Source organism: Pithys albifrons, chromosome 8 (assembly GCF_047495875.1).
Source record: "Pithys albifrons albifrons isolate INPA30051 chromosome 8, PitAlb_v1, whole genome shotgun sequence".
Taxonomy (NCBI): domain Eukaryota; kingdom Metazoa; phylum Chordata; class Aves; order Passeriformes; family Thamnophilidae; genus Pithys; species Pithys albifrons.
This window is the reverse complement of record NC_092465.1, coordinates 11,739,678-11,764,183: the sequence shown is the minus strand read 5'-3', so window position 1 is coordinate 11,764,183 and position 24,506 is coordinate 11,739,678. Positions and strand designations below refer to the sequence as shown.

General features: G+C 41.5%; 1 protein-coding gene across 1 annotated transcript in view; it reads left to right on the top strand.

Annotated features, from left to right (window-relative positions):
* The window catches only part of SLC49A4 (solute carrier family 49 member 4), a 71,414-nt gene extending 49,807 nt beyond the window's left edge, over window positions 1-21,607 (top strand). Inside the window, exons 8-9 of the mRNA XM_071562885.1 lie at window positions 10,120-10,302; window positions 14,208-21,607. Of these exons, the coding sequence (XP_071418986.1) occupies window positions 10,120-10,302; window positions 14,208-14,323 (299 nt within the window). The 3' untranslated portion in view covers window positions 14,324-21,607. The remainder of the gene's footprint in view (window positions 1-10,119; window positions 10,303-14,207) is intronic.
* The last annotated feature ends 2,899 nt before the right edge of the window (window positions 21,608-24,506 follow it).

Below are 24,506 nucleotides of genomic sequence, written 5' to 3'. Positions count from 1 at the left end.
ACATTTAAATTTGATTTGGTGACAAAGTGTTTTTCTGTTTTGAGTCTTTTGTAATAACTGAGGTGAGAAATAAATCAAGAAAAATCAGATAAATGGGAGTGGTATTGCATATAAGAAACAGTGATATGTCTGGGAATTTGGGGGTTTGATACTTATTATTTGAAAGACATGGTACTTTTCAAACCAAGGTGACCTGTAGTATTTTCAGCCATCTAAATCTGTCCCTGCACAGCGCTGTCCTCTTCCTTTGCACCTGCATACGGGTTCAGGGAACTCTTCCAGCCCAGAATTAACTCAGCCTGTGCCTCAAAAAGACAGGCAAAAAAGCTGTTGGCAGGAGTGGGGGAAAAGCTCAGAGGTCTACTCAGGCTGCCAGCGAGCTGTACCCTTAGCTGAAAATTAGTGCTGCTTAGTTCTTAAAACTCTGTCCTTCACCTTATTATCTGCACCAAAGGACCAATCCACCTGTGATTCCAAGACCTTCACCAGAGTAATGAGTAACAGTAAAACCTAAACCATCAAGATTTAAAAATGTATTTACTTAATAAAGAATTCTGTAAATCCATTTTAAATAAAGTGCCATATTTGTTACAGACAACTTATGCATTATAGGAGAAATGAAAACCTTTTTTCTCCCATTTTTAATAAAAGACCTTGGTGTGGAGAGTAGTACATAGAATACTGTTTAACTCAAATTAACTTTGAGTTTCAGTAAGTGTCCTTGGCCAATTGCAAATGTCACAACTATAAACTAAAGTGGGTACAGCAAATTGAAATACATGATCAATTCAGGAGCAACACTATCTGGTTGGATAGGTCAGATTTGCACTTTATCTTGAAATTCTGATGTTTTCAAAAAAATTCTGCTTAAATAAAACATAATTTAATCAATAAACAAATCAAATTTCATGATGGCTGTTGTCATACCAAATGACTACACTTTTCCATCAAATTTAAAATAAATAAAATGAAAGCTTTTTTCTTGTGCTTGCCTGCTTCATCACTAGAAGCCTGCAGTAATGTCAATTTTTACAGTAACTCTATCCCTCTGAATTGATGCAACAAGCCAAACACATAAATGTCTCTTCAAGTCTATGCATAAGAATGAAGCAGAAAGGTTTCGAGAGGTGAAAGTCATTATGTACGTACTCACCAGCATTCCAAAACAAAACTCTGGAGCTCGCTCTGATTTTATTTTGGGGGTTTTTGTGAAGAATTCAGTATGCAACATAGGTTCTGTAAGAATTCTTACTTGTTTATAGCATGTAGGTGCATTGCAGTGGTTTTTTTGGAAAGGTGATCCACTCTCAGGACATAAAAATATGTCAGGTATTTGAGGTTTGATATACAGTCTCCTAAACTAGTATCCCTTGATAAAAATCTAGGAATTAGGTTGTTCTTTTCATGCAGTTATCATTTCTCTCAAAATCGATGATTCCTTAGATTAAGTTGTAATTACATTTTACAGTTTTCTATCAGTACTGTTCTTATATATGTCACTGTAAATACTGAACCCTTTTCTTTAAAATACAAGCTTGTTTTGAATAGAAGTGCCAACCATGTGGTACATTCCTCAAAAAAAAAAGCAATCTAAAGCCTCAGAGTCTAATGTGCAGACACCAAATAAGATCTCTTTTTTCTTATGCTTAAATTTCATAGATAGGTGGTGGGGGAAGGCTCATATCAGGCTTTTCTCATTGAAGTTCATATAAAATAGATGTAATATGCCTGTTCAATTTAGTTTCTTGTACACAGAAAAGCAGTGGTGTATCTTTATGAAATATGCTGTTATGGATGAAAACACACAAGCTATTTTAGCTAATTTATAGGCCTTCATGCTAGATTATTCCTCAATGTAATGATGCAGTATGATGATGACCTCTGCATTCACAGTAATTGGGAGAAACGGTACATTTGAATTGATTTGGATGAACTTCTGTTTTTTCTTCTCCTTTTAATTAAAAGTTTGAGATGTAGAGTATATCAGAGTACAAATGTAGGAGGTCAAATGCAGGCCGTGGGCTGACAGCTTTGGGAAGTGATTTGTGGTAGCTGGTAAAGGTGGAAGTCACTCTGCATACTCAGTGGGCTCATGTTGACAGTGGGCTGCCAGGTAGTTGTGCTCTGTGTGTTTCTGTAGAGCTGGAAGATGTGTAAAACAAAAGCAGCCATCATTGTGGGGGAGGTTGCTCATTCATTTTTTTCTATTTTCTTTTTTCTTCTTTCTTCCCCCTGCCCCCTTGTAGTTTCCTTTTTATCTCTTGTTTCTTTTTCCCCCAAAGAGGTCAGTGTAATGCCTTTGTATCCCAGAGACACTTTGCAGGCAGCACTGACCACCTGCTGCAAAGCAGGTTTGTTGTTTTACTGAGGGCAGCCAGGTTTGATGTTGCCAGAAGGTTCAGAGGCTCCTCCACTTCTTCCTGCCCTGTGGCAAAGAGCACAAATGTTGGGCTTGGCAGTACCACAGAGCCAGTGATGGATCTCAGTCAACCCTTCCAGCCTTAGTCAAATGCTGAGGCAGACCAAGCAGGGTTCAAAAAAGATACAGAAACTTGTGAGGGTGTACATTTGATCTCTTCTATTCCACCCATCTAGCTCCCGTTTTTGGGAGGGACATCCCCCTCTTCTCTGGGCCTGCCTCCAGTGTTGTTCTCTTGAACAAGTCAGACTTTGCCCAACAAAACCACAAGCATTGCTGTCTTCAACAGTACCTAGAAACTGCTAAAATACTCACATGATCTGGCAGACTTCTGATAGAGTGAAAAGGGAGCTCTTCCACAGGACAGGACTGTCTTTTTGATAAGGAGACCAGACACCTCATACTGGCCTGGGTGTTATGTCAGGCTTCACCACAGAGATGAAGGCTAGTTAGGTAACATCACCATCTGCCCCATCTCACCTGACAGCTGCCTGATCCATGAATAAAGTTTGCATCCATAGGCAGACCTTCGTAGGGGTTTCCCCAAGTCCAGAAATAGTCTTTTCCTTTAGCATGTGGACATGGGGTGACATATGTGCTCATTTCCCTCTTCTGAAAACCCTCTGCCCATTTGCCACCTGGTGTGCAGGGCAAGCACTTAGGTGGGTACATTTTCATGAAAACAGACTTTTTAAATGCTAAAAAGATGAGTTCGACCAATTATTCATGCTAAAGGGAAGAAAATCTCTGAAGACTTTTTTTTTTAAATACAAAAAAACCCCAACTGCCCTCTTTTAGTTGGTATTCTTTGTGGCAGCTGTAGTCTGGCCTAAATATTGGGGGAGGAAGTGTAGTTGAAAAAAATGGTCACAGCAAAATGCATTTTCCTGACCTTGTTTGTATAACATTCTCCTAATTCCGTGTAGATAGGCATGACATAATTTAAAGATATTTCCTACAAAATGTAATTATATAGAATGGAGACCTTTAATGCAGATATTAAAAATCAATGACTGCATTTGAGGTTTTTTTTTTAAATTATACTGTGTAGCATTGTTTGTATTGAGTAATGCCTCCATTGCTTTGCATTTGCATAATATGCTCCATTTTTCCTCCAGCCATGGAGGAAGACAAGTTTTCTGTCAGTTGCTGACTTCTTAATGTGTTTGCAAAAGATTTTATAAAATGTGTGTTCAGAGTCCGTATATATGAACTGTAACAGTCAGTGTGGGGGAAAAAAAAACCCAAGGCAATAATGATACAGTGCTATCATAGCTACTGTATCATCTGTCTGAAACACCTCTCATCAGCTAATCACAGCTCTCCAAAAACCTTGATTCTGGAATTGGTTTATATTTTAAGCAAGCCTGAATGTTATTTTAAGAAATTTTAATTTTAATATGTATTATTTGCATTTCAGTTTCAAAGACAATTTTATGTACACATCAAGCATTAAAATAGTTTTCTCCATTGAAGTCCCACTGCAGCTGCTGATCTGTTTTTCTGTGCCAAGCTCATTGTTAGTTTGCTTTGTACTGAACTTCATTATGTGAATTTATGTACAATGGGATACTTCGACCCAAAATAATTGTGTAAGGCATTGTAATGCCAGTTTCAGTATCTTGTCACTTTGTATTGCTGGTAGTATCTTTGGATACAAATACTGGCATTTTCCAAAAATTGATATGCAATGCTAGTTGCTCGCAGCTCAGATTGAATGTTTTCAGCATAGCATATCAAGAATATTCTAATATTTATGAGCACATTCAGCAGACTTTTGCTTTACAAAATCTTTTCTAGTGCTGCATGGCAGACATTCTGAATATGGTGGCAACTCCATGAGTTGATGACTGTATTTAGGTTACGCAGCCTGCACTTTTATTTTCAGGTTCAACAGATTGAACATTATAAACACATCTGCCTCTCTGTCCTCATCTACAAAGCACAGTATTGAAAAAGAGAGATGTTAATTATTTAATACTGATTGGTTTATTTTTTCAGTTTAATTCCTTTACTATAAACAAGATGTGCTTGATAAGTATAATGCAGGGACCCAGAGGATAAAACAGTGGCCTGAAAACACTGGCCTGCTTAGGGCTGTGGGCAAATCACTACCCACTCTCCTGCTATGCTTTCCCATTCACAGGATGGGAGTAATGACCTTTGCTTTGCTGACAGCTTCTGTAACTCTAGATAGAAGAGTTGCTTAGAGGAGAACTAGTTTAGGAGGTTTATTTGGAAACAGTTAAAAGAACCAGTTTTAAAAAGTATACAGTGCTTGAAATTTAGGAGGAGCACTTCAGGGATGAATATCTATGAATCTGGCCTCTTTAAATATCCATTGATAGCAAACAGCAAATATTGTGTAATTTCCAGGCCTCTCTTTTATTTCTTGAGGCTTGCTCAGTAATTTCTTAAGTTCTTAGTTCTCCTGAGTGCTCTGCTTTCACAGCAAATTCCACTTGCTTTTCTCATGAGAAGTATATAGAACAAATTGAGTTTGATCAGATTTTTGGTTACTTTCAAAACTGTATCATGAGATAACAATTTGATCAGTGCATGCTGAAATGGAAATCCAAGCAGTGAAACATATTGATGTTATAAATGTGCACTACAGAGACATCTTTCTTCTATTACATTTTTTTGTTCCTATAAATGAATTACAGTAAAATTTACTGTTTTACCTTGAGGGAGTCACATTTCTCATGGAAAAATTAAGGAAACTTCTTCCATGACTTCTCTTACCATGGCCAGTGGCAAGAATTAGATTATAAGGGGGTTTCATTCTACTTTAACAGACTTTAGATTTCGCTAGGAACTAACTTTGAATTGTTCAACTCATTCATGGGGATACTGAAGCACTGAAGTCAACAACGCCTGCATCCACATGAGGCATTATCCTTTCACTTTGATACTTGGGATACAGTTATAATGGGCAATAACAAAGGTTTTGCTTTAAATTATATGCTGCACCCAAGGGCACATATTCAGCTGTATTTACTTTACTGTTTATCCATATAAAATGTGTGTGAGTCTTGACTCAGTGTGTCTCAGAAGAGAACTGTGACAAAATGTACAGAGTTCAAGAGGTTCTGGCAGAGGACTTTGGAAGAAGATACTGTTTCACTTGCTTGTAGTTGATACAGCATTGCCTGTGTCAATTTATCTGAGAAGATTTCTTTTAAAGAAATGGTAATGTTTCATATTCTTTGTTAAAAATCAGCCAAAATACGTGTGCCAGTTGTTGATAAGAACTAATCACATCACTTGAGGTTCTTCCATCAGTTTCATTTGGGGTTGGATCAGACTCTGTAGTTATACATTTAGTCATGATATAATTTAAGAGTAAATTGCTAAACATGTTGCAGAACATCCTGGACGATTCTGGGTAATTGTTTGGGTGTCAGAGATACTTGAGGCTCCTTCTGCTGTGTTGCAAGCTCATCTGGGGACACCAAGTGAATGCTGTCATTTAAATCACTTCCCTGTTTGAATTCCTAATTTTTTCCCCATTTTTTTATTTTAATTGGTGTAAAACTTTTGCCACGGCTTGTGATTGGAAGAAAAGAATGTATTTTTCTGAGATACAGGCATGTATTTACCACTCAGTAGCTGAAAGCCTGTAGGAGATAAGAAGCCAAGAAGGAACCTTCCTGCTTACCACTTTTTCTTCCCTTTGTGCTAAGCTACTGTATCACCATCAGTCCCAAGTCAGTACCTTGATTCACGTAACTGGTAACATCTCTAGTGCTATTATCAAGGCACAGTTTATTCCCTGCTTCTTTCCTGGCCAGGAATATTGAATGCTGAGAGGATAGCATGGGTTACCTCATACCTCAAGCATGAACACGACAAGATGAAGCATGGCTTGAGCCTCCTGCTGCAGCAGCTCCTGGCCAGTTCTCTGAAGCAGCTGTGCTTTGGGTGGGTGTTTTGCCTTTTCTGATATTTTTGCAGTGGCCAGCCTGAGAAATAGCTGCCTAATGCACACAAACATGTTTTAAATTATTTCAATTAATGTCATGTTTTAGGAAACCTAACCCAGTTCCATTCTTGATGTCCGTAGCTGCCACTGTCTTGAATACACAACTTTGCACATACCTTCAATAGACAGTTACTTCCTTTTCCTAAGAAAAAGTGATCATTTTATACTAATAGCATGACATGCTTCCCCACTCCGTGCCTATCCAGGCTAGTTGGTAGTTCTTAGGACATAATGTTAGCTTCTTGGTAAGTCTTTTCTTTTTCCTTTTTTTTTTTTCAGTGCTTTCATATTCATTTTCAATGACTGTCATTAAGATTGGTTTAATTGAAAGAACATTTGCTGTAACTTTAGCAGCTGTTCTTCTGCAGTATAAAACCATGGTAATTGTTTGTGTTCATTCAATGCAAGGTCACTGTAATGGAAAGTAAATGGTCTCTGTTATCAGGTAGTATTCTCCCTTCTATCTTGTTGCCCATGAGCTGGAATGCGAGATATGCTATTTAGCATGTGAAATAAAAAGGAAAAAAAACTCTTTTGAATTCTTACTTTACTTCCTTCTATTACTTTTCTTAAAATATATATCTTAGGTTTGAGTTTTTGTTTAGTTGACCAGTTGGATTTGTGACTTAGTTACCAAGTTAATGGAATGAGCTTATTTGTTTATTACTGAGGATAATCCTGGGTGATTTACAGCTATATAAAATAAAAAACAGTTTCCCATCACTACAATATGTACCCATTAAGGAAGGCTTTCAGATGTGTACATCTCCTTCACTTTCAGAGCTTGTTTTTGTGGTTTACCAGTTAAAAGCTGTCATTTCCAGTAGATGTTAGAACTTAAACTGGCATCTGCTGGATGCTGTATTCTGTCTGTCCTTTTGCTGTGCCATTTCACCTTAAAAATTCCAAGTTGTGTGTATAATATTTAGACCTTGTTCTGCCAGTGTTGCCTGTGCTCTCAGCTGAGGTGCTGTCATTGCTATTGGGCTGGCAGTTTTTGGTGAGCACACACAGGGCAGGTAATACTGGGGGCAACCAAAGGGTGATGCTGAAACTGCTTTGGTATGGAAGTGTGAGGTGTCTGCTGGTGAGTGGTTTTGCATGAGTGTCATAGTAAGGAAATGTGAGGGTGTCATTTCTGAAGTATGGAGTTACTGAACTTGTTCATTTATGGGCTGGGCATCTTAATGCATTTGAGGAAGTGATGAGTACTGATGTAGTTCCACTAGCATATTTTAAACCAACAAATCTGTTTGTTTTGTGGAAACTTTGGCATCTACTAGAGTAACTAAAATTTGAAGTTTTGATCTTTTAAATGACTGTTAATCTTAGGTGAATATTCTTTACTTAATCTCAGTGACTCCTAAGTTTCTAGAAATTGCACATCTATGGATTGTCTCTATTCAGAGGCATGTGATTCCCCTCTCCTGGCTGTTGCTCTTTATGGAAGATGTTTCAGCCCTCCTGCAGTGGTGTTGCCTCTGACACTCTGTATGCAGCTCCACTTTTGATGGTGCTGTTGTGACTTTCAGCAGCTTCACAACTATTTCTGCTGTTTGAGTTTCTCATACAGAATTACAGCCGGTTGCCATCTTGTCTTCTTTGGGGAAAGTTCTGAAAGTCTTCTCTAGAAGTTTTCTATAGATTAATCTTCAGCTGAGTGTCATAAGGGGCAGATGTTCATTTGTCTTAAGAGATTCTTCTATTTCATTTATGTGTTGGTTTCTTAAGCCAGTACAAAAATTTCAGATAGCTGAGTATACCTGGATTTGCTGGCTGCCCCTGATGGCAGGTAGAGGCAGAGCAATATGCAGTGCTGTTTGAGGTAACCAGGAGTTCAAAGAGTGGCTCATGAAATTTTAAATACTGCTGAGGACTTGCAGTAAAAATCTATGGATCTTTTAACTAGGGAATCAGTTCCTCAGTGTTAGCTAGAAGAGCCCATTAGGAAGGAACATCCTGATACTGATTTGGGATTTTTTTCTTCCTCTCTGACAAACTCTTGGACATACCTTGCATTGATTTCTTTGATTTATTCTGTAGTTTATGATGAGAGAATATAAGAGTTGGAAAACTTACCATATTTTAAGGGGGTCCATTGGAGAGAGGTTTCTTTTTTAGTTGTTTTTGGTTGGTTGTTGTTGGGGGCTTAGGGGGTGTTGTTGTTTTGAGGGAGGATTGCTTTGTTTTGTTTGTTTGTTTCTTTTTTATTAACAGCTTGGAGCGTTGTGGTATATTCAAAAAGGTGCTGGCCAGCTCTCTCTCCTTTTTCCTGTCCAGGGAAATTCTCTGTAGAGAAAGAAATATGTCTTTGTGCCTTGGAAGCAAACCACATCAAACAGAGGATCTGATAGATAGCCCTTTCTGCTTTTTAATGCCTTTATCTCTTTCCCATGATTTTTTACATTTGAAGAAACAGTGATTTTTAAAAAAAAAAATGTTTGAAGCTGGAATCTTCCTGCTTCCTAACAGTTTTTCAATTGAAAGCTTGAGCAGTGCTTAACAGATGAAGCAGAGCTGTTTCAGTTCTCCCTTTTATAAGAAGAGTGTAAATTAAACTGAAATAAAAACATATATATCTATATGAAAAAAATCATCTAAGGATTTTGTGCCATACTGCAGTGAAAAGGTGCTATAAATAATTTCTCTGTGACTTGGTAATACTTTTGTATCTGAAAATTTTTTCCTGTATGTTTTCTTACCATTTTGGTGGAAACTTCAGAAATTATTGCAGAGTTTTCTGGGTTTCTTCAAACTTTGTATTAATTTCCTGATTCTTTTTACTTGATCAGTAACCTCAAGTTGTTGAGTTTGCAGGTCAGAAAATCTTCCCCATCCTAAGACAGCACTAAGGAAAGACTTATTTAAATTTCTAAATAGGCACTAAATTCTTCTGAAGTTTTCCTCTTTTTTTTGTTTCTTCTTTTTCAGAAATAGTTATAATAGATTTATTAAATTACAATATAGGTGTATTAATCTTCTATATTAAGCACTGTAAAGCATTTGGCAGTGTTAGAAATTGTAGAAGGAAAGAGTTGAGGCTACTGAAGAAATGTCCATATTGTTCTGTTGATTTGTCCAAGAAAAACAATTTGTTGTACAGCAGCAAATAATCTGCATTATCAAATCTGTCCCGTTCCTGCACCCGCTGGGTGCCCTTCATTTCCTTTTGAAGCCAGAAGGGATTCAACATGTTGCAGCTCAGGCTGTGCTGAATACTAATGTCTTGATATCTGGTAGATCATTAGTATTTATTTGTAAAATGGAAGCAGAATTAGTTTTGACCTTTAGAGCTAAGTCAAAAGGTTAATCCATGTCCATTTCCAATTTGGTGCATTAATTGCTCCCTGTCCTAATTGTGTGGAGGACAATATTTTCTGTTTGTTTCAGAGGTAAATCAAACTGTAGGTGATGCTTTGCATTCATAATTTTGTTGTTTGTTTTACTCATAAGTGAATTCCAAATCGTTGAGTGCATCTTCGTGGTTTCTGTTTAAATAACTAAATAAATAAATCTGTATTTTTTATATTTTTTTCCAAATCAAGGCATGCATTCTGCCTAAAGCTGGTGGGATGTGATATGCTTTATGATACACAGAGGATAAAAATAAGTTTATGCATTTTTTGGTTATTCAAATATTAGTATTCTTGGCAGCTCTGAATAGGGGGAAAAAGTACCAGCATGAATTTAATACCTGGTTTTGTTTCTGTTACAGCTACACTGTACACATCCTGTATTTTGTTGGGTATATTCCTCAACAGCAGCGTTCCAATATTCTTTGAGCTCTTTGTGGAGACAGTCTACCCTGTTCCAGAAGGAATTACCTGTGGAGTTGTCACCTTTCTGAGTAATGTGTTTATGGGAGTCCTTTTGTTTTTCCTCACATTTTACCATACAGGTAAGAAATATAAGCCACTTTAAAAATGTAATTCTCCATTAAGACATACCTTTGTCAGTAAAAGGGATGATTTGCACATACAGTTTCTGTTAATAGTCAAGTGTTTGAACCCCCTAATTGGGCAGCAAGGGAGGAGAATTTCCGTTGTTCTTTTCTATATGCATGCTAATAAAAATGAAATTACTTAGATGCAAGATACATTCTGCATAAACTTACTGAAGCCAGAAACCATCAAGGTACACACTGTTATCATATTTTTATAAATATTTTTATAAAGGCCTGAGTAATGAGACCATTAATAATGTTAGTAATTAAGGGTGTTCAAAACCACAGCGCTACAGGCTGAGCACAGAGTGGCTGGAGAGCAGCCAGGCAGAAAGGGACCTGGGGGACTGAGTGACAGGAAGCTCAACATGAGCCAACAGTGTGCCCAGGTGGCCAAGAAGGCCAATGGGATCCTGGCCTGGATCAAAAATAGCGTGGCCAGCAGGACCAGGGCAGTGACCCTTCCCCTGTACTCTGTGTTGGTGAGGCCACACCTTGAGTGTTGTGTTCAGTTCTGGGCCCCTCAGTTCAGGAAAGATATTGCGGAGCTGGAGCAGGTCCAGAGAAGAGCTACAAGGCTGGTGAAGGGACTGGAACACAAATCCTATGGGAAGAGGCTGAGGGAGCTGGGGGTGATTAGCCTGGAGAAGAGGAGGCTCAGAGGTGACCTCATCACTGTCTAGAACTACCTGAAGGGAAGTTCTAGCCAGGTGGGGTTTGGTCTCTTCTCCCAGGCACTCAGCAATAGGACAAGGGGGGCACAGGCTTAAGCTCTGCCAGGGGAAATTGAAGTTGGATATCAGAAAAAAATTCTTTCCAGAGAGAGTAATCAGGCATTGGAATGGCCTGCCCAGAGTGGTGGTGGATTCCCCATCCGTGGAGGTTTTAAACTGAGATTGGGCGTGACACTGAATGCCATGATCTGCTAAATGGACTGGAGTTGGACCAAGGGTTGGACTTGATGATCTCGGAGGTCTTTTCCAACCCAATTGATTCTATGATTCCCTTAAAGTTAATCCAATCTCTTGCTTTTGGGTAGAGTTGTATTGCCCAGGAGGGACAGAGCAGAAATTTGTGGCCCGCTCCGTTCAGGGGTCGGACATACCATTGCAGGGGAGAGAGCAGCTCTTTGCCACTGCTTAAAGACAAAAGTAGTTGTTCCTTTAGATAGTCCTGTGGTCTAATCCAGCACAACAATATTTTACTTGAGGTTTTCATCATTCTTCACGCTTTCTCATCTCTCAGGCATTATCGGCTTCCTCACAACTCGTAATTATAGCTTACAGCTTGCTATTTAGTAGACTGTAATACATACTATTACTCTAAGCTGTAAAATAAGAACCCAACTTGCTTTCAGGGGGAAGTGGTCTTTATTAATGGCTTTCAAAGATGCAAACTTTTGGTTTGTGGTAAATGTTTGCTTCACGATGCAAGATTTGTAAAGCATTAGAAAATGTAAGCTTTTTGTATTATCATGAGTGCATGTACTTCTTAGAATGTTGTGGTTTATAACCAAGAGGTAACTGACAAATTTCAGAATGGATCCTGCTAGAAATTACCAAGATTACAACCTGGGGCAATTTTTCAGCATAGTTTGTGTCTTTCTGCCAGGAAATTGCAACTAGAATGACAACCCTCTTCCAAATTCTGGTCTGTGAACACAAACAGAGAGAATTTTTTTTTAATACTGTTGTTGAACTGCATCAGTGTAAAATCTGAATGCCTTTGGTGGTGTGAGGTAGTCTTTATATTTTAAAGTATGCTTTTGTTATTAATTTTTTAATAATAATTGGTGTGAACTATAGTTTCTGACACCTGTACCTGAGCTGGAAAGACAACACAGAATATTCTGAGAATTTTTCCAGCATTTTTCAGAGTAGCAGTAGAGTGTTTGGCATTACTTAATAACTGAGGATGGGAATACAGTGTATCACTTCTGATGGAAGAATCATGATTAAGTGAACTCATTCCCTCATTAACGTTCCCTCATTAATAGGGTACTTGGGGCCCTTTTTTGTCTCTAGTATTTCTTTCCCTAGCAGGTATCCATAAATGCAGGTAAGGATAAACCTGAAATTGTTATATCTATATGCTTGAAATATTTTCCCTATTTCTTAAAAGTTTAAAAAAGAAATTAAAAAAAAAAGTATAATCTGTGCTTAGAACAACCATTCTTTGATGAAAAGTGCAAGAGAGTGTGTGGTCCCTGGGGGGGATCAGTGCCAGGGGTTGCTATTGGCTCCTCTGATTCAAAAAGTCCTGGAAGAGGTTGATAATGATCTTCATCATTTGCTTTCATTTGATTCAAATACATCTTCTAATGGTATTTAAGAAGCTTAAAGATAAATCAGAATTCAGTCAAATTCATCTTGCTCCTTTGGTCTTTCCTTTTAGGTCAAGTAGTCATTTGGTCATTTTAATTCTGATTTCTCTTTTTCTTCTTGTACTCTGATATTGCAAATGCTGTGAAGGACCCAAACTCTGGAAGCTTTCCAGTGCACCGAAGATTTTGGTTCATCTCCCACAGTGGAGATGCAAACCTTCCTAAAGCTCAGCCTCCCTGCTAGTGCTGCACCCTAAAGCAGCAGCCTCAGGATGTGGTTTCCTTTCCCTTTTATGCAGGGAAAAAAAAAGGCAAACTGGCCTTTGGCTTCATACGATCAATGTGTTTGCTGCATCCCCAGAGGTGTCACAAATTCTGGATCAAAAAAGATGTGAAGAATTCACAAGTTAAATTTGATCTGTTAGAATATTTGAGTTAAAGTCTGTTTAGTCCAATTAAACAAAAATATTATAAGAAAAGCATTTGACTATTGGCTTCACATATTGGCAACACATAGCACAGTCTTCTCCAAGTCTAGGAAAATTTTACTATGGTTTTAACAACATTGCTACCTAAAGAAATCCCTTGGGGGTTTTGGTGGATCACGGAGGGAGTTGTTGAAGGTTACTGGTTTGGGAAGGTTGATTCTTTTAGGCTTTCTGACTTTTGTCCTTTGCATCGTGTAATATAAATCATGATTTTTCTTTTAGCAATGTACATAACAGATTTTTAAAAGCAGCAGTGCTGAAGCCTTGATTTTGATTAACAGACCTTGTGGTAGAGTTTAGGTTATGTAAAATTAAATAATAAAGGAAACTTTAAAAAAAAAGTAATAGAATACTGTCTCCAGTGAAATTAATGTTTTTTCAGTAAATTAGCAGATATTTTAAAAGAAGGAAGTCATGGTGCGCTTGTTTGAAAAAAACCCCTGAATAAAACTGTTAGTTAGTAGCCAAGTATTGGATTGTAGGATTTCTTGAATATGGAACATGGCCTTTTAAGAGCAGTACATTATGTCTAACAGCTGAAAAGGAGCTTCTGAGGAGCCGTTTTTGCAACCAGTTTTAAATTGAATTGATTGTACTACACACAAGTTTCTTCTGAGAAATTGGTTTTCCCTCCTTATACGATGTAGCAGGTTTAATTCAAAATCAAATCCAGCTTCTTCCTACACTTTTAATTTGTTCTAGTTCTCAATCCATAGAAATCAAAAAACTAATGAGGAGAGTCTTTGGAAAGTGGTTTATTCTCCATTAGCAGTGATAGATTTTTTTTTCCTCTGTCTCTTCATTGGCAGGTTGAATAAGGAGGATTAACGTTAGCTGGAGGCATTGGTTATAAATATACATATATATATATAACTTAAGGCGTCCATGGAAAGTCTCATAGACCCTGTTAACCATCAATCGATCAAGGGCTGTCAGGATTTTGTTCAGAACACAGCAATTTCCTTAAAACTTGCCATCAATCCAAGTTTTGGTTGCTTTAAACACAGGATGTTTGATAACTGAGGTTGGATGTCTGTTCTGCTTTACAGAGTTTTCCTGGTTCAACTGGTGCCTGCCTGGGTCGTGTCTGCTCAGCCTGCTCCTCATCCTGTGCTTCCGCGAGTCCTACGACAGACTCTATCTTGACGTTGTCGTCTCTGTGTGATAACACCAGGCTGGTGAGGGGTTGGAAGAGACTGGAAGTCAGCTTTGCAGTCTGCACATCTGCCTGGATTTGCACGGCTGGACAGCAGAAACACAAAGATATTACAAGAGTTATGGTGGCTTTATTTAGAGAGGGTGAGGGACGGGTTGTTCTTATGTTCAGGACCACCTTGATTTGCTGTACATGTGGAACTTGCTGGTGATAATGATGCCGAAATGCACAAAGAGAACACATCTGCTGTACAGGTCCCAGTTCCAGAATGGGGGCTCTGTTTAAGAGACTGTTGATGTAGCAGTGAGGTGTATGTTGTGTGTGTGTATGCGTGTGCGTGTGTGCTGACTCACTGTTAAATGCACCAGGGTACCAGTAATCTTCACAGTCTTCTATCAGAAGAGAAATAAAGAATAATCTTAACAAAAGGAAAAAATTGAGAAAACAAAATCTTTTCTTAAAGGTCTCTTTTAAATCACTAGTCATTTATATATTTTAAGTCCATTAAACAGTGAAACTAAAATGATTTGGTGCTTGTACACTACATTTACATTGTAATAAAGTGATTTCTGATATAAGACACTGGTACCAGGGGTTTTAGCCATACTAAATATCCCAAATAATCCTTGCAGTGTTGTTAGAGGTGTTTGTTATCATCCTGGAGCAGAAGTAAACAACAGCTTTAGCTGCCACTGAATCCCAACTTGCACCAACAGCCATCTCTGAAATACCACTGTTGTTCCGTATTTCTTGAATATGGGGCTAGTGTGGTGTATTGGAGAGTCACTCCTGCTAAATGTTACTGTTCTACAGGCCACCACTGTGTCACCTTTCCATCCCTAGTCTCCAGTACTGTCTTTTTTACTGTGAAGACCTGTTTGTGACACTGAATACTGTGGGTGTGAATGTCTGAGTCTTTCTAGTTCTCTTCTGATACTCTTAAGGTGTGCGTGGTTTTTAGAATTAGTTTATGATTGAGGGTGCCTAAATAATACTGCTTGTAACCCAAGTCTTGAAAAATCACTATTTCCTAAAAGAAAAGCCTTTGTAGTTGATGAGATGTGCTGATAGCGAAATGACAATGAGAAATAACTCATGAGTTCTGGCTTAATGTGGGAAATTAATGCCAGCTCTTTTTATCAATACTAATCTGTGGTCATTCTGGCCCTTACTTGAACATAAATATTAAAAGACACTTTGAATAGTTTTTTTAATCAATTTTTAAACCTGCTAATAATTTCTTAATTATATTCTTAGATTTCAGTTCAGCATAATTTGCAATATTTCCATGTGTGTGTGCGCGTTCTGTGCTTTATGTTACGGAGGTGTGTTCATGTGTGTGTGTGTGCATATTTATATCTATGTATACACAAATAAAACTTATATATATAAGATAGAGATAGATAGATAAGTTATATAAGGGTATGTGTTTACATAGGTTTATTTTAAGTGATCCTGGCTGGGGATGGTGGCTTGCCTGTTTGTAAGTAAGCAGGTCCCTGCTGTGAATGGAAACACACTCATACTCTGTCTGCGACATTAATTTTTTCCAGGGCATGAATGATTTCCTGTTGTGGCAGTTTCATCACAGGGGGTGGGTGCACATGTTGGAGGAGGCTGGTGTGCAAGATTCTGTGTTTGCAGAAGTCTGAGTGAAGCACCCTCTGCTCTTGTGGGGGGCTGTTCTCTGCTGCCCTGGGGTGACACCAACGCTGTAAGCTCACTCAAATAAACCCTGAACTGAGTCCTGCCTTTCAGACACGGATCTGTTCGTTCTGCCTGCTCTGCTTTTGCAGAGAGAATATGCCACTAAGACCTTTAACTCAGGAGTGTATCTGTGCAGTAAAATAAAACGAGCTGTTCGCTGCTTTTATGCTTTCAGAGCAATGGATGTATTTACTGAGTAACTGAAAACGGATTTAGCTCATTACCTGTATCAGCTACTAAATGATCTTTTCTGTCTTGGAGCAGGTTCTTTGTGGAAATGGAGCTAACCTACATGGGGGTAACTAGATCAGTCTAAACCAGCATGTTCAGATCTGCTGGCATCATCCTCTTACTGTTTTTCACATGAATGGCATTAACTGTCCAACTTCTTTTTACTATGTTTTAGTGCCTGAAATTGTTTCAGTATCCACTCGCTGCTGCTACCTATTGTCTTCTGAAACCAAGGATTGCTTGCCAAGAATCTGATTGGAGTCGCATTGTCATGGCAGAACTGCAAGCTCAGATGGCTCTTCAGAGCTCTGTTTCTGCAATTTACTGTAGCTATATTAAGATTAAAATTGCACAGCTCAGGCACTGTCCCGAGTGACAGAGATTTCTAATCCTTTCACCATCCTGACTGTTTTAAGATGGAGAAGCACTTCAGACAGTATTCAGACTATAACCTATTTTGCCTCCATTCCAGAAAGCATCAAACAGTTCAGAATATTTGTCAGTGCTGCCAGATGCAGGCTCTCCATAGTCAGGGGAGAAGATCGACCCTCTTGTTTTAAACCTCTTTGGTTGTTTTTCTGAGTCAGTGTCAATTGCTCACTGCAATCCTAATGCTTTGGAAGATGCTTTTCTCTGTGGTGGGTTGACCATGGCTGGATGCCACGTGCCCAACAAAGCCACTCTGTCATTGCCCTCCTCATCTGGGCAGGGGAGAAAAAATACAACAAAAAGCTCTTGAGTTAAGGACAGGGGGAGATCACTCACCATTTACCATCATTAGCATAACAGACTCAACTTGGGGAAATTAATTTATCAGCAATCAGATCACTGTAGGATAGTGAGAAATAAACTAAATCTTAAAACACGTTTCCCCCACTCCTCTCTCCTTTCTGGGCTTAACTTCTCTTGGGGTTTTCTCTCCCTCCTCCCCCCAGAGAGGTGCAGGGGGACAGGGAATGGGGAATGTGGTCAGATCATCACATGTTGTCTCATCAACTGAGGATTCCTCGCACTCTTCCCCTGCATCAGGGTGGGATCCCTCCCACTGGCAGAAGTCCTCTGTGAATTTTGATAATGTGGATCCCTCCCATGGAGTGCAGACCTTCGGGAACAGTCCTGCCAACAAGTTGCTCCAGCATGGGCTCCTTTCTCCACGGTGCCATAGGTCCTGCCAGGAGTCTGCTTCAGCACAGGCTTCCCACAGGGTCACCACCTCCTTCAGGCATCCACCTCCTCTGGCATGGGCTTCTCCACAGGCTGCAGGTGGATCTCTGCTCCCTGTGGACCTCCATGGGCTCCAGGGACACAGCTGCCTCACCACAGTCTGCATCACAGGCTGCAGGGAAATCTCTGCTCCTATGCCTGGATCACCTCCTGCCCCTCCTTCTGCACTGACTTGGGTACCTGAAGAGCTGTTCTTCTCACACAGTCCTCTCTCCAGATGCAATTGAAGTTGTGCAGTAACTTCTTTCCCCTTCTTACATCTGTTATCCCAGAGGCTCTACCACTGTAAGGATTTTATTTGATTAGCAAGTCTGGCTCACAGGTGAGGATTGTAAATGGACTTGCCGGATCTCTGAAAAATACTTTACCCCCATCTGTGCCCCACAGCAGCATCCTTCAGTGGAGCAGCAGTCCATGTTGTGTCAGTAACCCAGTTCAACCGACAGGAATATTTTTGGGGTAAGTGTTACCACTTGGTCCGCCCTTCTCTGGTTTTACCAACGTTCCAAGCTACCAGGAGAACTGCTTTTTGATAGAAGTTTGAGAACTGAGGGAGAGCCCTAAGCAGTGCTGATACAGTTAGCAATAGTGCAGAATGGGCTCAAAACAGTAATGAGTAAAAGTTCAAAGTCCCTCTAGCTTTTGAACCAGTAATGATGTTGGCTGCTGTGTGGTTTGTGACTTGCTAGCAGAGGAAGGCACCCTGGGGAGCCACAGAATTTGCCTCTCTTTATGGCCTCTCTTCATTTTTCCCCAGCAGTGCCAGGCCCCTTAACACACAGGTAATTGTGTTATGGTTTATGTTGGAAATGCTGGGAAGGATGCTCCATAGTGACCACTCTCTTAATGATTCATTTTAAATATGGGCTGCTCCTCAGTTTTCTGTTTTGCTCAGTAACACCCTCAGTTCAGCTTCCAGTGCTATTTTTTCTTCTCCCAAGCTGTAGAGCTGTGCTAGCTTCCACACTGCTCATGAGGAGGCACAGGATTAGAAGATGTAGGCTCCACTTGCAGCGCTGATAACTGTCTCTGGTCACTGCTGTTACGCATTAATTTCCTTCCGATTCCTTTGCCTCCCCTTGTGGCCACCTGCTTCCCTGAGCCGGAGGTGTGGAGTGGAGGTTCCCTGCCCCCAGGCTAATTTTAAAGGGATGGGTTTGGCTGACCATGTGCTTAATATATGTAAGAATAGGGATTTTTTAGGAAATCATGCCAGCTGGAAGAAAGTGCAGGCCCAAAGGATTCTGCACATATTGTGAACAGATAATCTGTTATAAGCAGACTGTAATTTGCCTGAAACTGGTAATTTTAGCTCCCACACCTAGAGAGGCCAAGCTGATAGACACTGTGTGTGTTAGGTATTTGGGCTCACAGCATCCCAGAGTTATTCTCAACCATCTGACAGAGCTGAAATGACTGGAGGTGGGATGTCTTTAATCTTGGAGTGGGTTGGAAAACCCCAGGCTGTGTCAGTGTTTGCAGTGGTAACCTGGGGAGAGCAACAGGCTGGTGGATTGAGTGAGGGTAAGGGGCCGGTTTTGGGGGGCATTTCAACACTGAAATACTGCGTTGAGTTGATCATATAAAATTTGAAGTTTTGTGGTGATGGGGATGTTAAGGCCTGGCTTGTTCTACAGTAAACTGAGCAAGTGACTGCGTAGCCTTGCACTGCAACATAAACAAGCTGAATTGATTGATGTGCATATATTGGCTGTTTGGAGAAAGGGAAATGCCATTTAATTGTGATGAGTGACTGAAATATGAATGGGAATTACACGGTTTGCACAGTGGATATAACTGCTCTGTAATGCTGTGACAGCAGGGCTTTAATTGTTCTTCTGTTGGGTCACTTGCAAATATTACTATCTGTGACAAAGGCATTTTTGTGTTTCATTCGTTTTGGGGGTGTTTCCTTTATACTAAGTATGGGCCATTGTAGTAACTTGGCAAGACAACTGCTACAGCAGTATAGAACCCTACATGAATATTTGGTATTGATTTGGTATTCAGTGTTGGTGCCACCAATTCTTGGTAGTTAAAGCACCACTCAGGGAGAGCAGGGATGTGGGGTATGCGAGGAGGCCACCACGTGCACGGATGCACAGTCGTGCCAGGGCAGATGCTGACCCTGCCAAAACACACAAGAACTTCTTCATCTTCTGTGGGTCCCAACATGTGGGCTGAGAGGAAGAGGAGGAGGGGAACATACACAGGGGTAAATGCTGCCTCATGGCTGCTGCCTCCCTTCTGACAGTGATGACCTCCAAGCTCACTGCTTCCCATGGGAGAGATCTTAGTTATCAACACAGGCTCCAGACATTTCCTTGCAGACGTTACTGCTGTGGGGAGGGTTGTGGGTGGTACAGGAAGACCTGCCTTGTCTGTGTCAGTTCAGCCAGCAGAGAAGAATTGCCACAGAGCAGGTGCAGCCCCAATGAAGTCAGAAGATGTCAGTCTGCTCAGTTTTTGCAGTTTGTGTTTCAAGACAGATGAAACCAGTAAATAGAGGAATAAATGTAACTCTCTCCAAAGTTTCGACAAGCAAAAGCCAATATTTGCACAGATATGCTTGCTCTTGCCTATTACTTGGGTTCACAATATGTTTGAAGCCATTCATGCCCACCCCACACCCAGAGCATGGCCCTGCTCTTGTAGCCCCAACACCACTTCACTGCTCAGCCCCAGCAGCACTCTGGGAACCTTCATGCCCAGGCTGGGGGCAGTGACCAGAGCAAAGCAGAAGGGAAGAGCTGAGCCAGGATGCCCAGGATGTGCAGCCGAAGCTCTGATGCAAAAACAGAGTTGGTGGGCGCCTGGGTTATCTGCACAGGAGGGGTGATTTCTGCAGTGCAGTTGTCTCAGAGTCTCATATTTTGCTTCCTCAAGGATGAGTTTCTGACCTTTGTTTTCTGTTTGTGATACGGTTTGGGCCACAGGGACAGCTATGGTAGTGGTGATACATTGCATAGAAAAGCTCTGGTTTTCCGAGATGCAGCAGAGAAGGCAGGTGGGATTTGCTCTCTGCAATAACAGCTTTACCCTTCACAGTCTCTCTGCCCACTGGCTTCCTCCATGTGATTTATCCACTTGTTACATCTGGACAGACTCATTGCACCCACTTTGTATTGCTATGTGGAGAAAATACCTTCAGCAAAACCATTTTCCTTTATGGGGAGATTTTCCCTTCAGGCTGAGGCCACTTCTCCAGCCTTAGTCCACCTATTTGTAAAAGCCAAAACAAGCCCAAGCTCATATTTTCCTTTGCAGAGGGGATGTGCAGGTTTGTGTGGCGCTGGGATGAAGAGCAAGAGCCTGGGCACTGCACTTGTTTGGTCACAGAGCTACTCAGGGAAAGGCTGGTTGTGTGAGGCATGCCTTGCTCTCCCTACCTGTAGCGGGAGGGGGTTGCCACATGTCCCTCCCCAGGCAGGAACACACTGGATGTGCAGTGGAAGCTCTGATGCAAAAGTAGAGTTGTCTTCCTTGCCCCAACCCCTGCCTGCACTTCTGTGTGCCCCAACCTTTCTGCTGCCACCCTCTCACCTGAGCAAGCCTGGCAGAGCCACAGGATGTCCCCATGAGCAGCCATCCACCCCTGCTCCCCACCTTGGGACAACAGTGTATTTTCCATATATATTTCTTTGCCTGTGGTATTTTCTAGATTAAAATCTCTTTTTCCCCTACCAAGTTTAATGTCTTCCACTGTGCATTTTAAAAAGAAGTACTTGATAAGAGGGAAAAAACTCAGCTTTTAATTAGGAGATTCACCTAACAGTTGGGGCTTTTTGAACTGCATGAACATATGGAGAAGGAAGAGGGTTTTACATGTTGGAGAGCGTCTTTGTAAACTATCCTCAACTTGTAAGATTGTTGAGTTTTACTGAAGTTTGTATGGATTTTACTTTTGTAATTTTTTAATGATTTGATAAAATTTTATTTTAGGGCAAATTCTACGTTTTGTATGCAATATTCCAATGTGATGTATTTTATTTTTGAGAAAATAATGGTGAAAGCACTATATACTTGTCAATGTAATAGCTCCACCATGTCATTTCTATTTAAAACTGGACTGACCATGAAGTGCGTGTTATTTTACGTACTGGTTGTTGCACATTAAAGATGTAACTCAGATTTGCTGCCATTGCTGTTCATGAGTTCCAAGAAAACACAAGGGAATAGTTTATTTCTGCTATAATACTGCCAAACCCCACTGCAGATACTGCTTTGGAATGGGGTTGTTTAGTCTAAATAAATGCAGCCTTATCCAACCCCCCCAGCCCAGCCAAAACAGAAGGATTTCCATTGCTTTTAGTGAGGTTTTAGGGTGGGGGTCTGGCACTACTGTTGGACCAAGAGTCCCCACAGACCGAGGGATGCAGAAGGTGGGCTGGGGCAGAGTGTCCCCAGCCAGCAGGGGACTGAGGGAGGAAAGGGGCTGGTGGCTGTGGCAGCCCCTGCTGCGCCTCCACACCATCACAACTCTGATTTCACACCCTGCTTCATCCAGGCTCGTGACTCAGGGTGCTGCAAACCAGTTGATTTTACTGGTTCCCACCACCAATGTCTCCGTTCAGGCTTTTAGAAAGGAGACCCTTCAGAATAACCTTCCTTGTGTTTATCCTGCATTTAATTGAAATGGTCCCAACCCAAGATCTCTTGATCCATGTTTATTTTCTAGGACCAACTCTTCAATAGTGCCCTGAGTATTTACCAGGGCAAGTTTAAAATAGCCTCCCATCCTATTAGTTCTGGGAAGAAATCTGTCAACTCTCATGTCGTGAAATATCTGGGCCCCACTATTCTTAGCAACAGTCTCTTTCCAGGCTATATATGGGAGCTTAAAGCACCTCTAATGATACAGTTCCCAGTTGTATTTATCTTTCCAGTGTTACAGAAATCGCCATCCTCAGGGGCGGGATGAGAACTGAGGGTCCATCTCAGATCTCTGATGCAGCTTTGTGTGTTGGTGAAGCGCCTGTGCTTGTTCTTCCTGTGAGGTTTTTTCCCCCCAGTTTCTATTTTATCTTTGCTGTTGTTGAACTCTGCTGTTTCCCTGGCACATAAATCACATTATTCTCTCTTTCCTGATCTGCACATCCTTGCTGGGAGCTCACTGGTGGCTCCCTCTCTGACCACCCTGCAGTTGCACGTGGGGGAGCAGCTGGGCTGGGGCCAGGCTGGTTGAAAGCACTTGGTACTGTGCCCAGATGTGGCCAGATCTGGGTGAGCCACTCACAGATACCTCATGTCTAATGGCCCTGGGACCAGCAGAGGCTGGGGAAAAAGTTGGGGCCACTTGTAAACACTGAGTATGGGTGTTTTGGCAGGTTTGTGCAGCAGCCAAGGGATGCTGATGCTGGGAAAGATGAGCAGCACCACCCAAACACAGGTGGGCCTGTCTTTACCCCCCTGCCGTGGGTCACGAGAGCCGAGTGGCTGCGGTGCTTCACCTGCTCCACAAGCATGGCTTGGGCTGCCATGAGGAGTTCTGTTGGGACCCAAGGCATTCTCTTTTACCTGACACACTCTGCTGATGTTACTTGGCACCCACCACCATATGAACTCAAATTTCCAACTGGGGATGTTTTTTTGCCACAAGTTGAGTTTGAGCAGACAGAGGGGAAGCCCCAGAGCATGCACCATGCCAGGACTCCTCATGCAAACTGCCAGGAGCAGTGTGCTCTCCTCTCCTGGTGTGGGCCAGCTTCACCCACTGAAGTCATCCTTGGCTAAGGGCTGCAAAAAACACCATAACTCTTCAGGAATAAAACTAGCATGGAGCAGGGCCCCACAGCCCCAGGAAGCTTTGCAGCTCTCATGGCCACAGCAAGGTTTGTCTTTGGGAGCTTTCTTGCTTTGCTCCATTTCTTTGCTTCGTATCTGCAGGCAAGTCCCAGGGCTGGAGGAGCTCTGTCAGTGGCACCAGGATGAGCTGGAGCCCTTCCCTGGGGGCTGCGAGGGCTGTGCTGTGAGTCTGTCCATCCCTCTGTCTGTCCATCCAACTGCTTGGCCATAGATCTACAGCCACAATAAGTACCTGGCTCAGGCACGAAAAGGCAGTGGGCAGGGGATGAAAACCTCTGCACGGGCAGCACACAGGGAAATATTGCCTTGGTGGGACCCTGGTGAGTGGGGCTCAAGTGAGCACAGGCAGAGGAAATGCTGGCAGGCAACAAACTGACACTGCCATGGTCTGAACCTGAAACTCTGCTGGGGCTCTCCTAAACCTGCCTTTCATTGCAGGAGCTGAGGGTTGCAATTGTGGATGTAGCTTTGTGGCTGAGTTCTGGTGCTGGAAGAGGAAAGGGTGATTGTGGGCAAAGGAAAAGGCAGATCTGAAAGGTTTGTGGTGAGTGGATGAGGAGCTGAAATGTGAACTAGATCAGCACAACCTCATACAGAAATGCCTTCAGTGACACTGGAGTGCAGAAAAACATTTTGAGAGATATTTTCAGCATATGCCTGAGCTATGATAAAACTTTGCAGCTCATCCCACCTTGTACACTCATGTGGTAATTAGAGATGATTTTATCTTGGCTGGGGTGAGGCTGTGGGTCTGTGGGCTGGTGTGCAGAAATGATGCTCAGACCTATTACCTCCAGACCCTCCTTGGCTGCAGCAGCACCTGGCATGGCAGGGACTGCCAGGGACTGAGCTGCTCCCCAGGACAGACAGGCTCTGCCAGGCACCGAGGTTCCCTCCAGTGCCAGGGGAGTGATGGATCAGCAGAAGACAGTAGTAATTGCCAGCAGGCTTTCAGGCAGAAAGCAGGGCTCTCACTTGAGGACAGGCTGATGTAAGTCAGCATGTAAATTGGGGACAACATAAAAATAATTCCAGCCCAGCTCCTAGGAAGAAACCTATGAACAAAAAAATGTTGTTGCTAAGAAATGTGAAAACAGAAAACTATAATGTGGCTCCTGCCAGGGTAATAAAAGTGTATCAGCATTGTGCCTGCTCTCTCGTACAGATCGGTTGCTCGTGACAGTAAATTAAGTACTGCCAAAATGGGTACAGTTTTCTCTGTGGC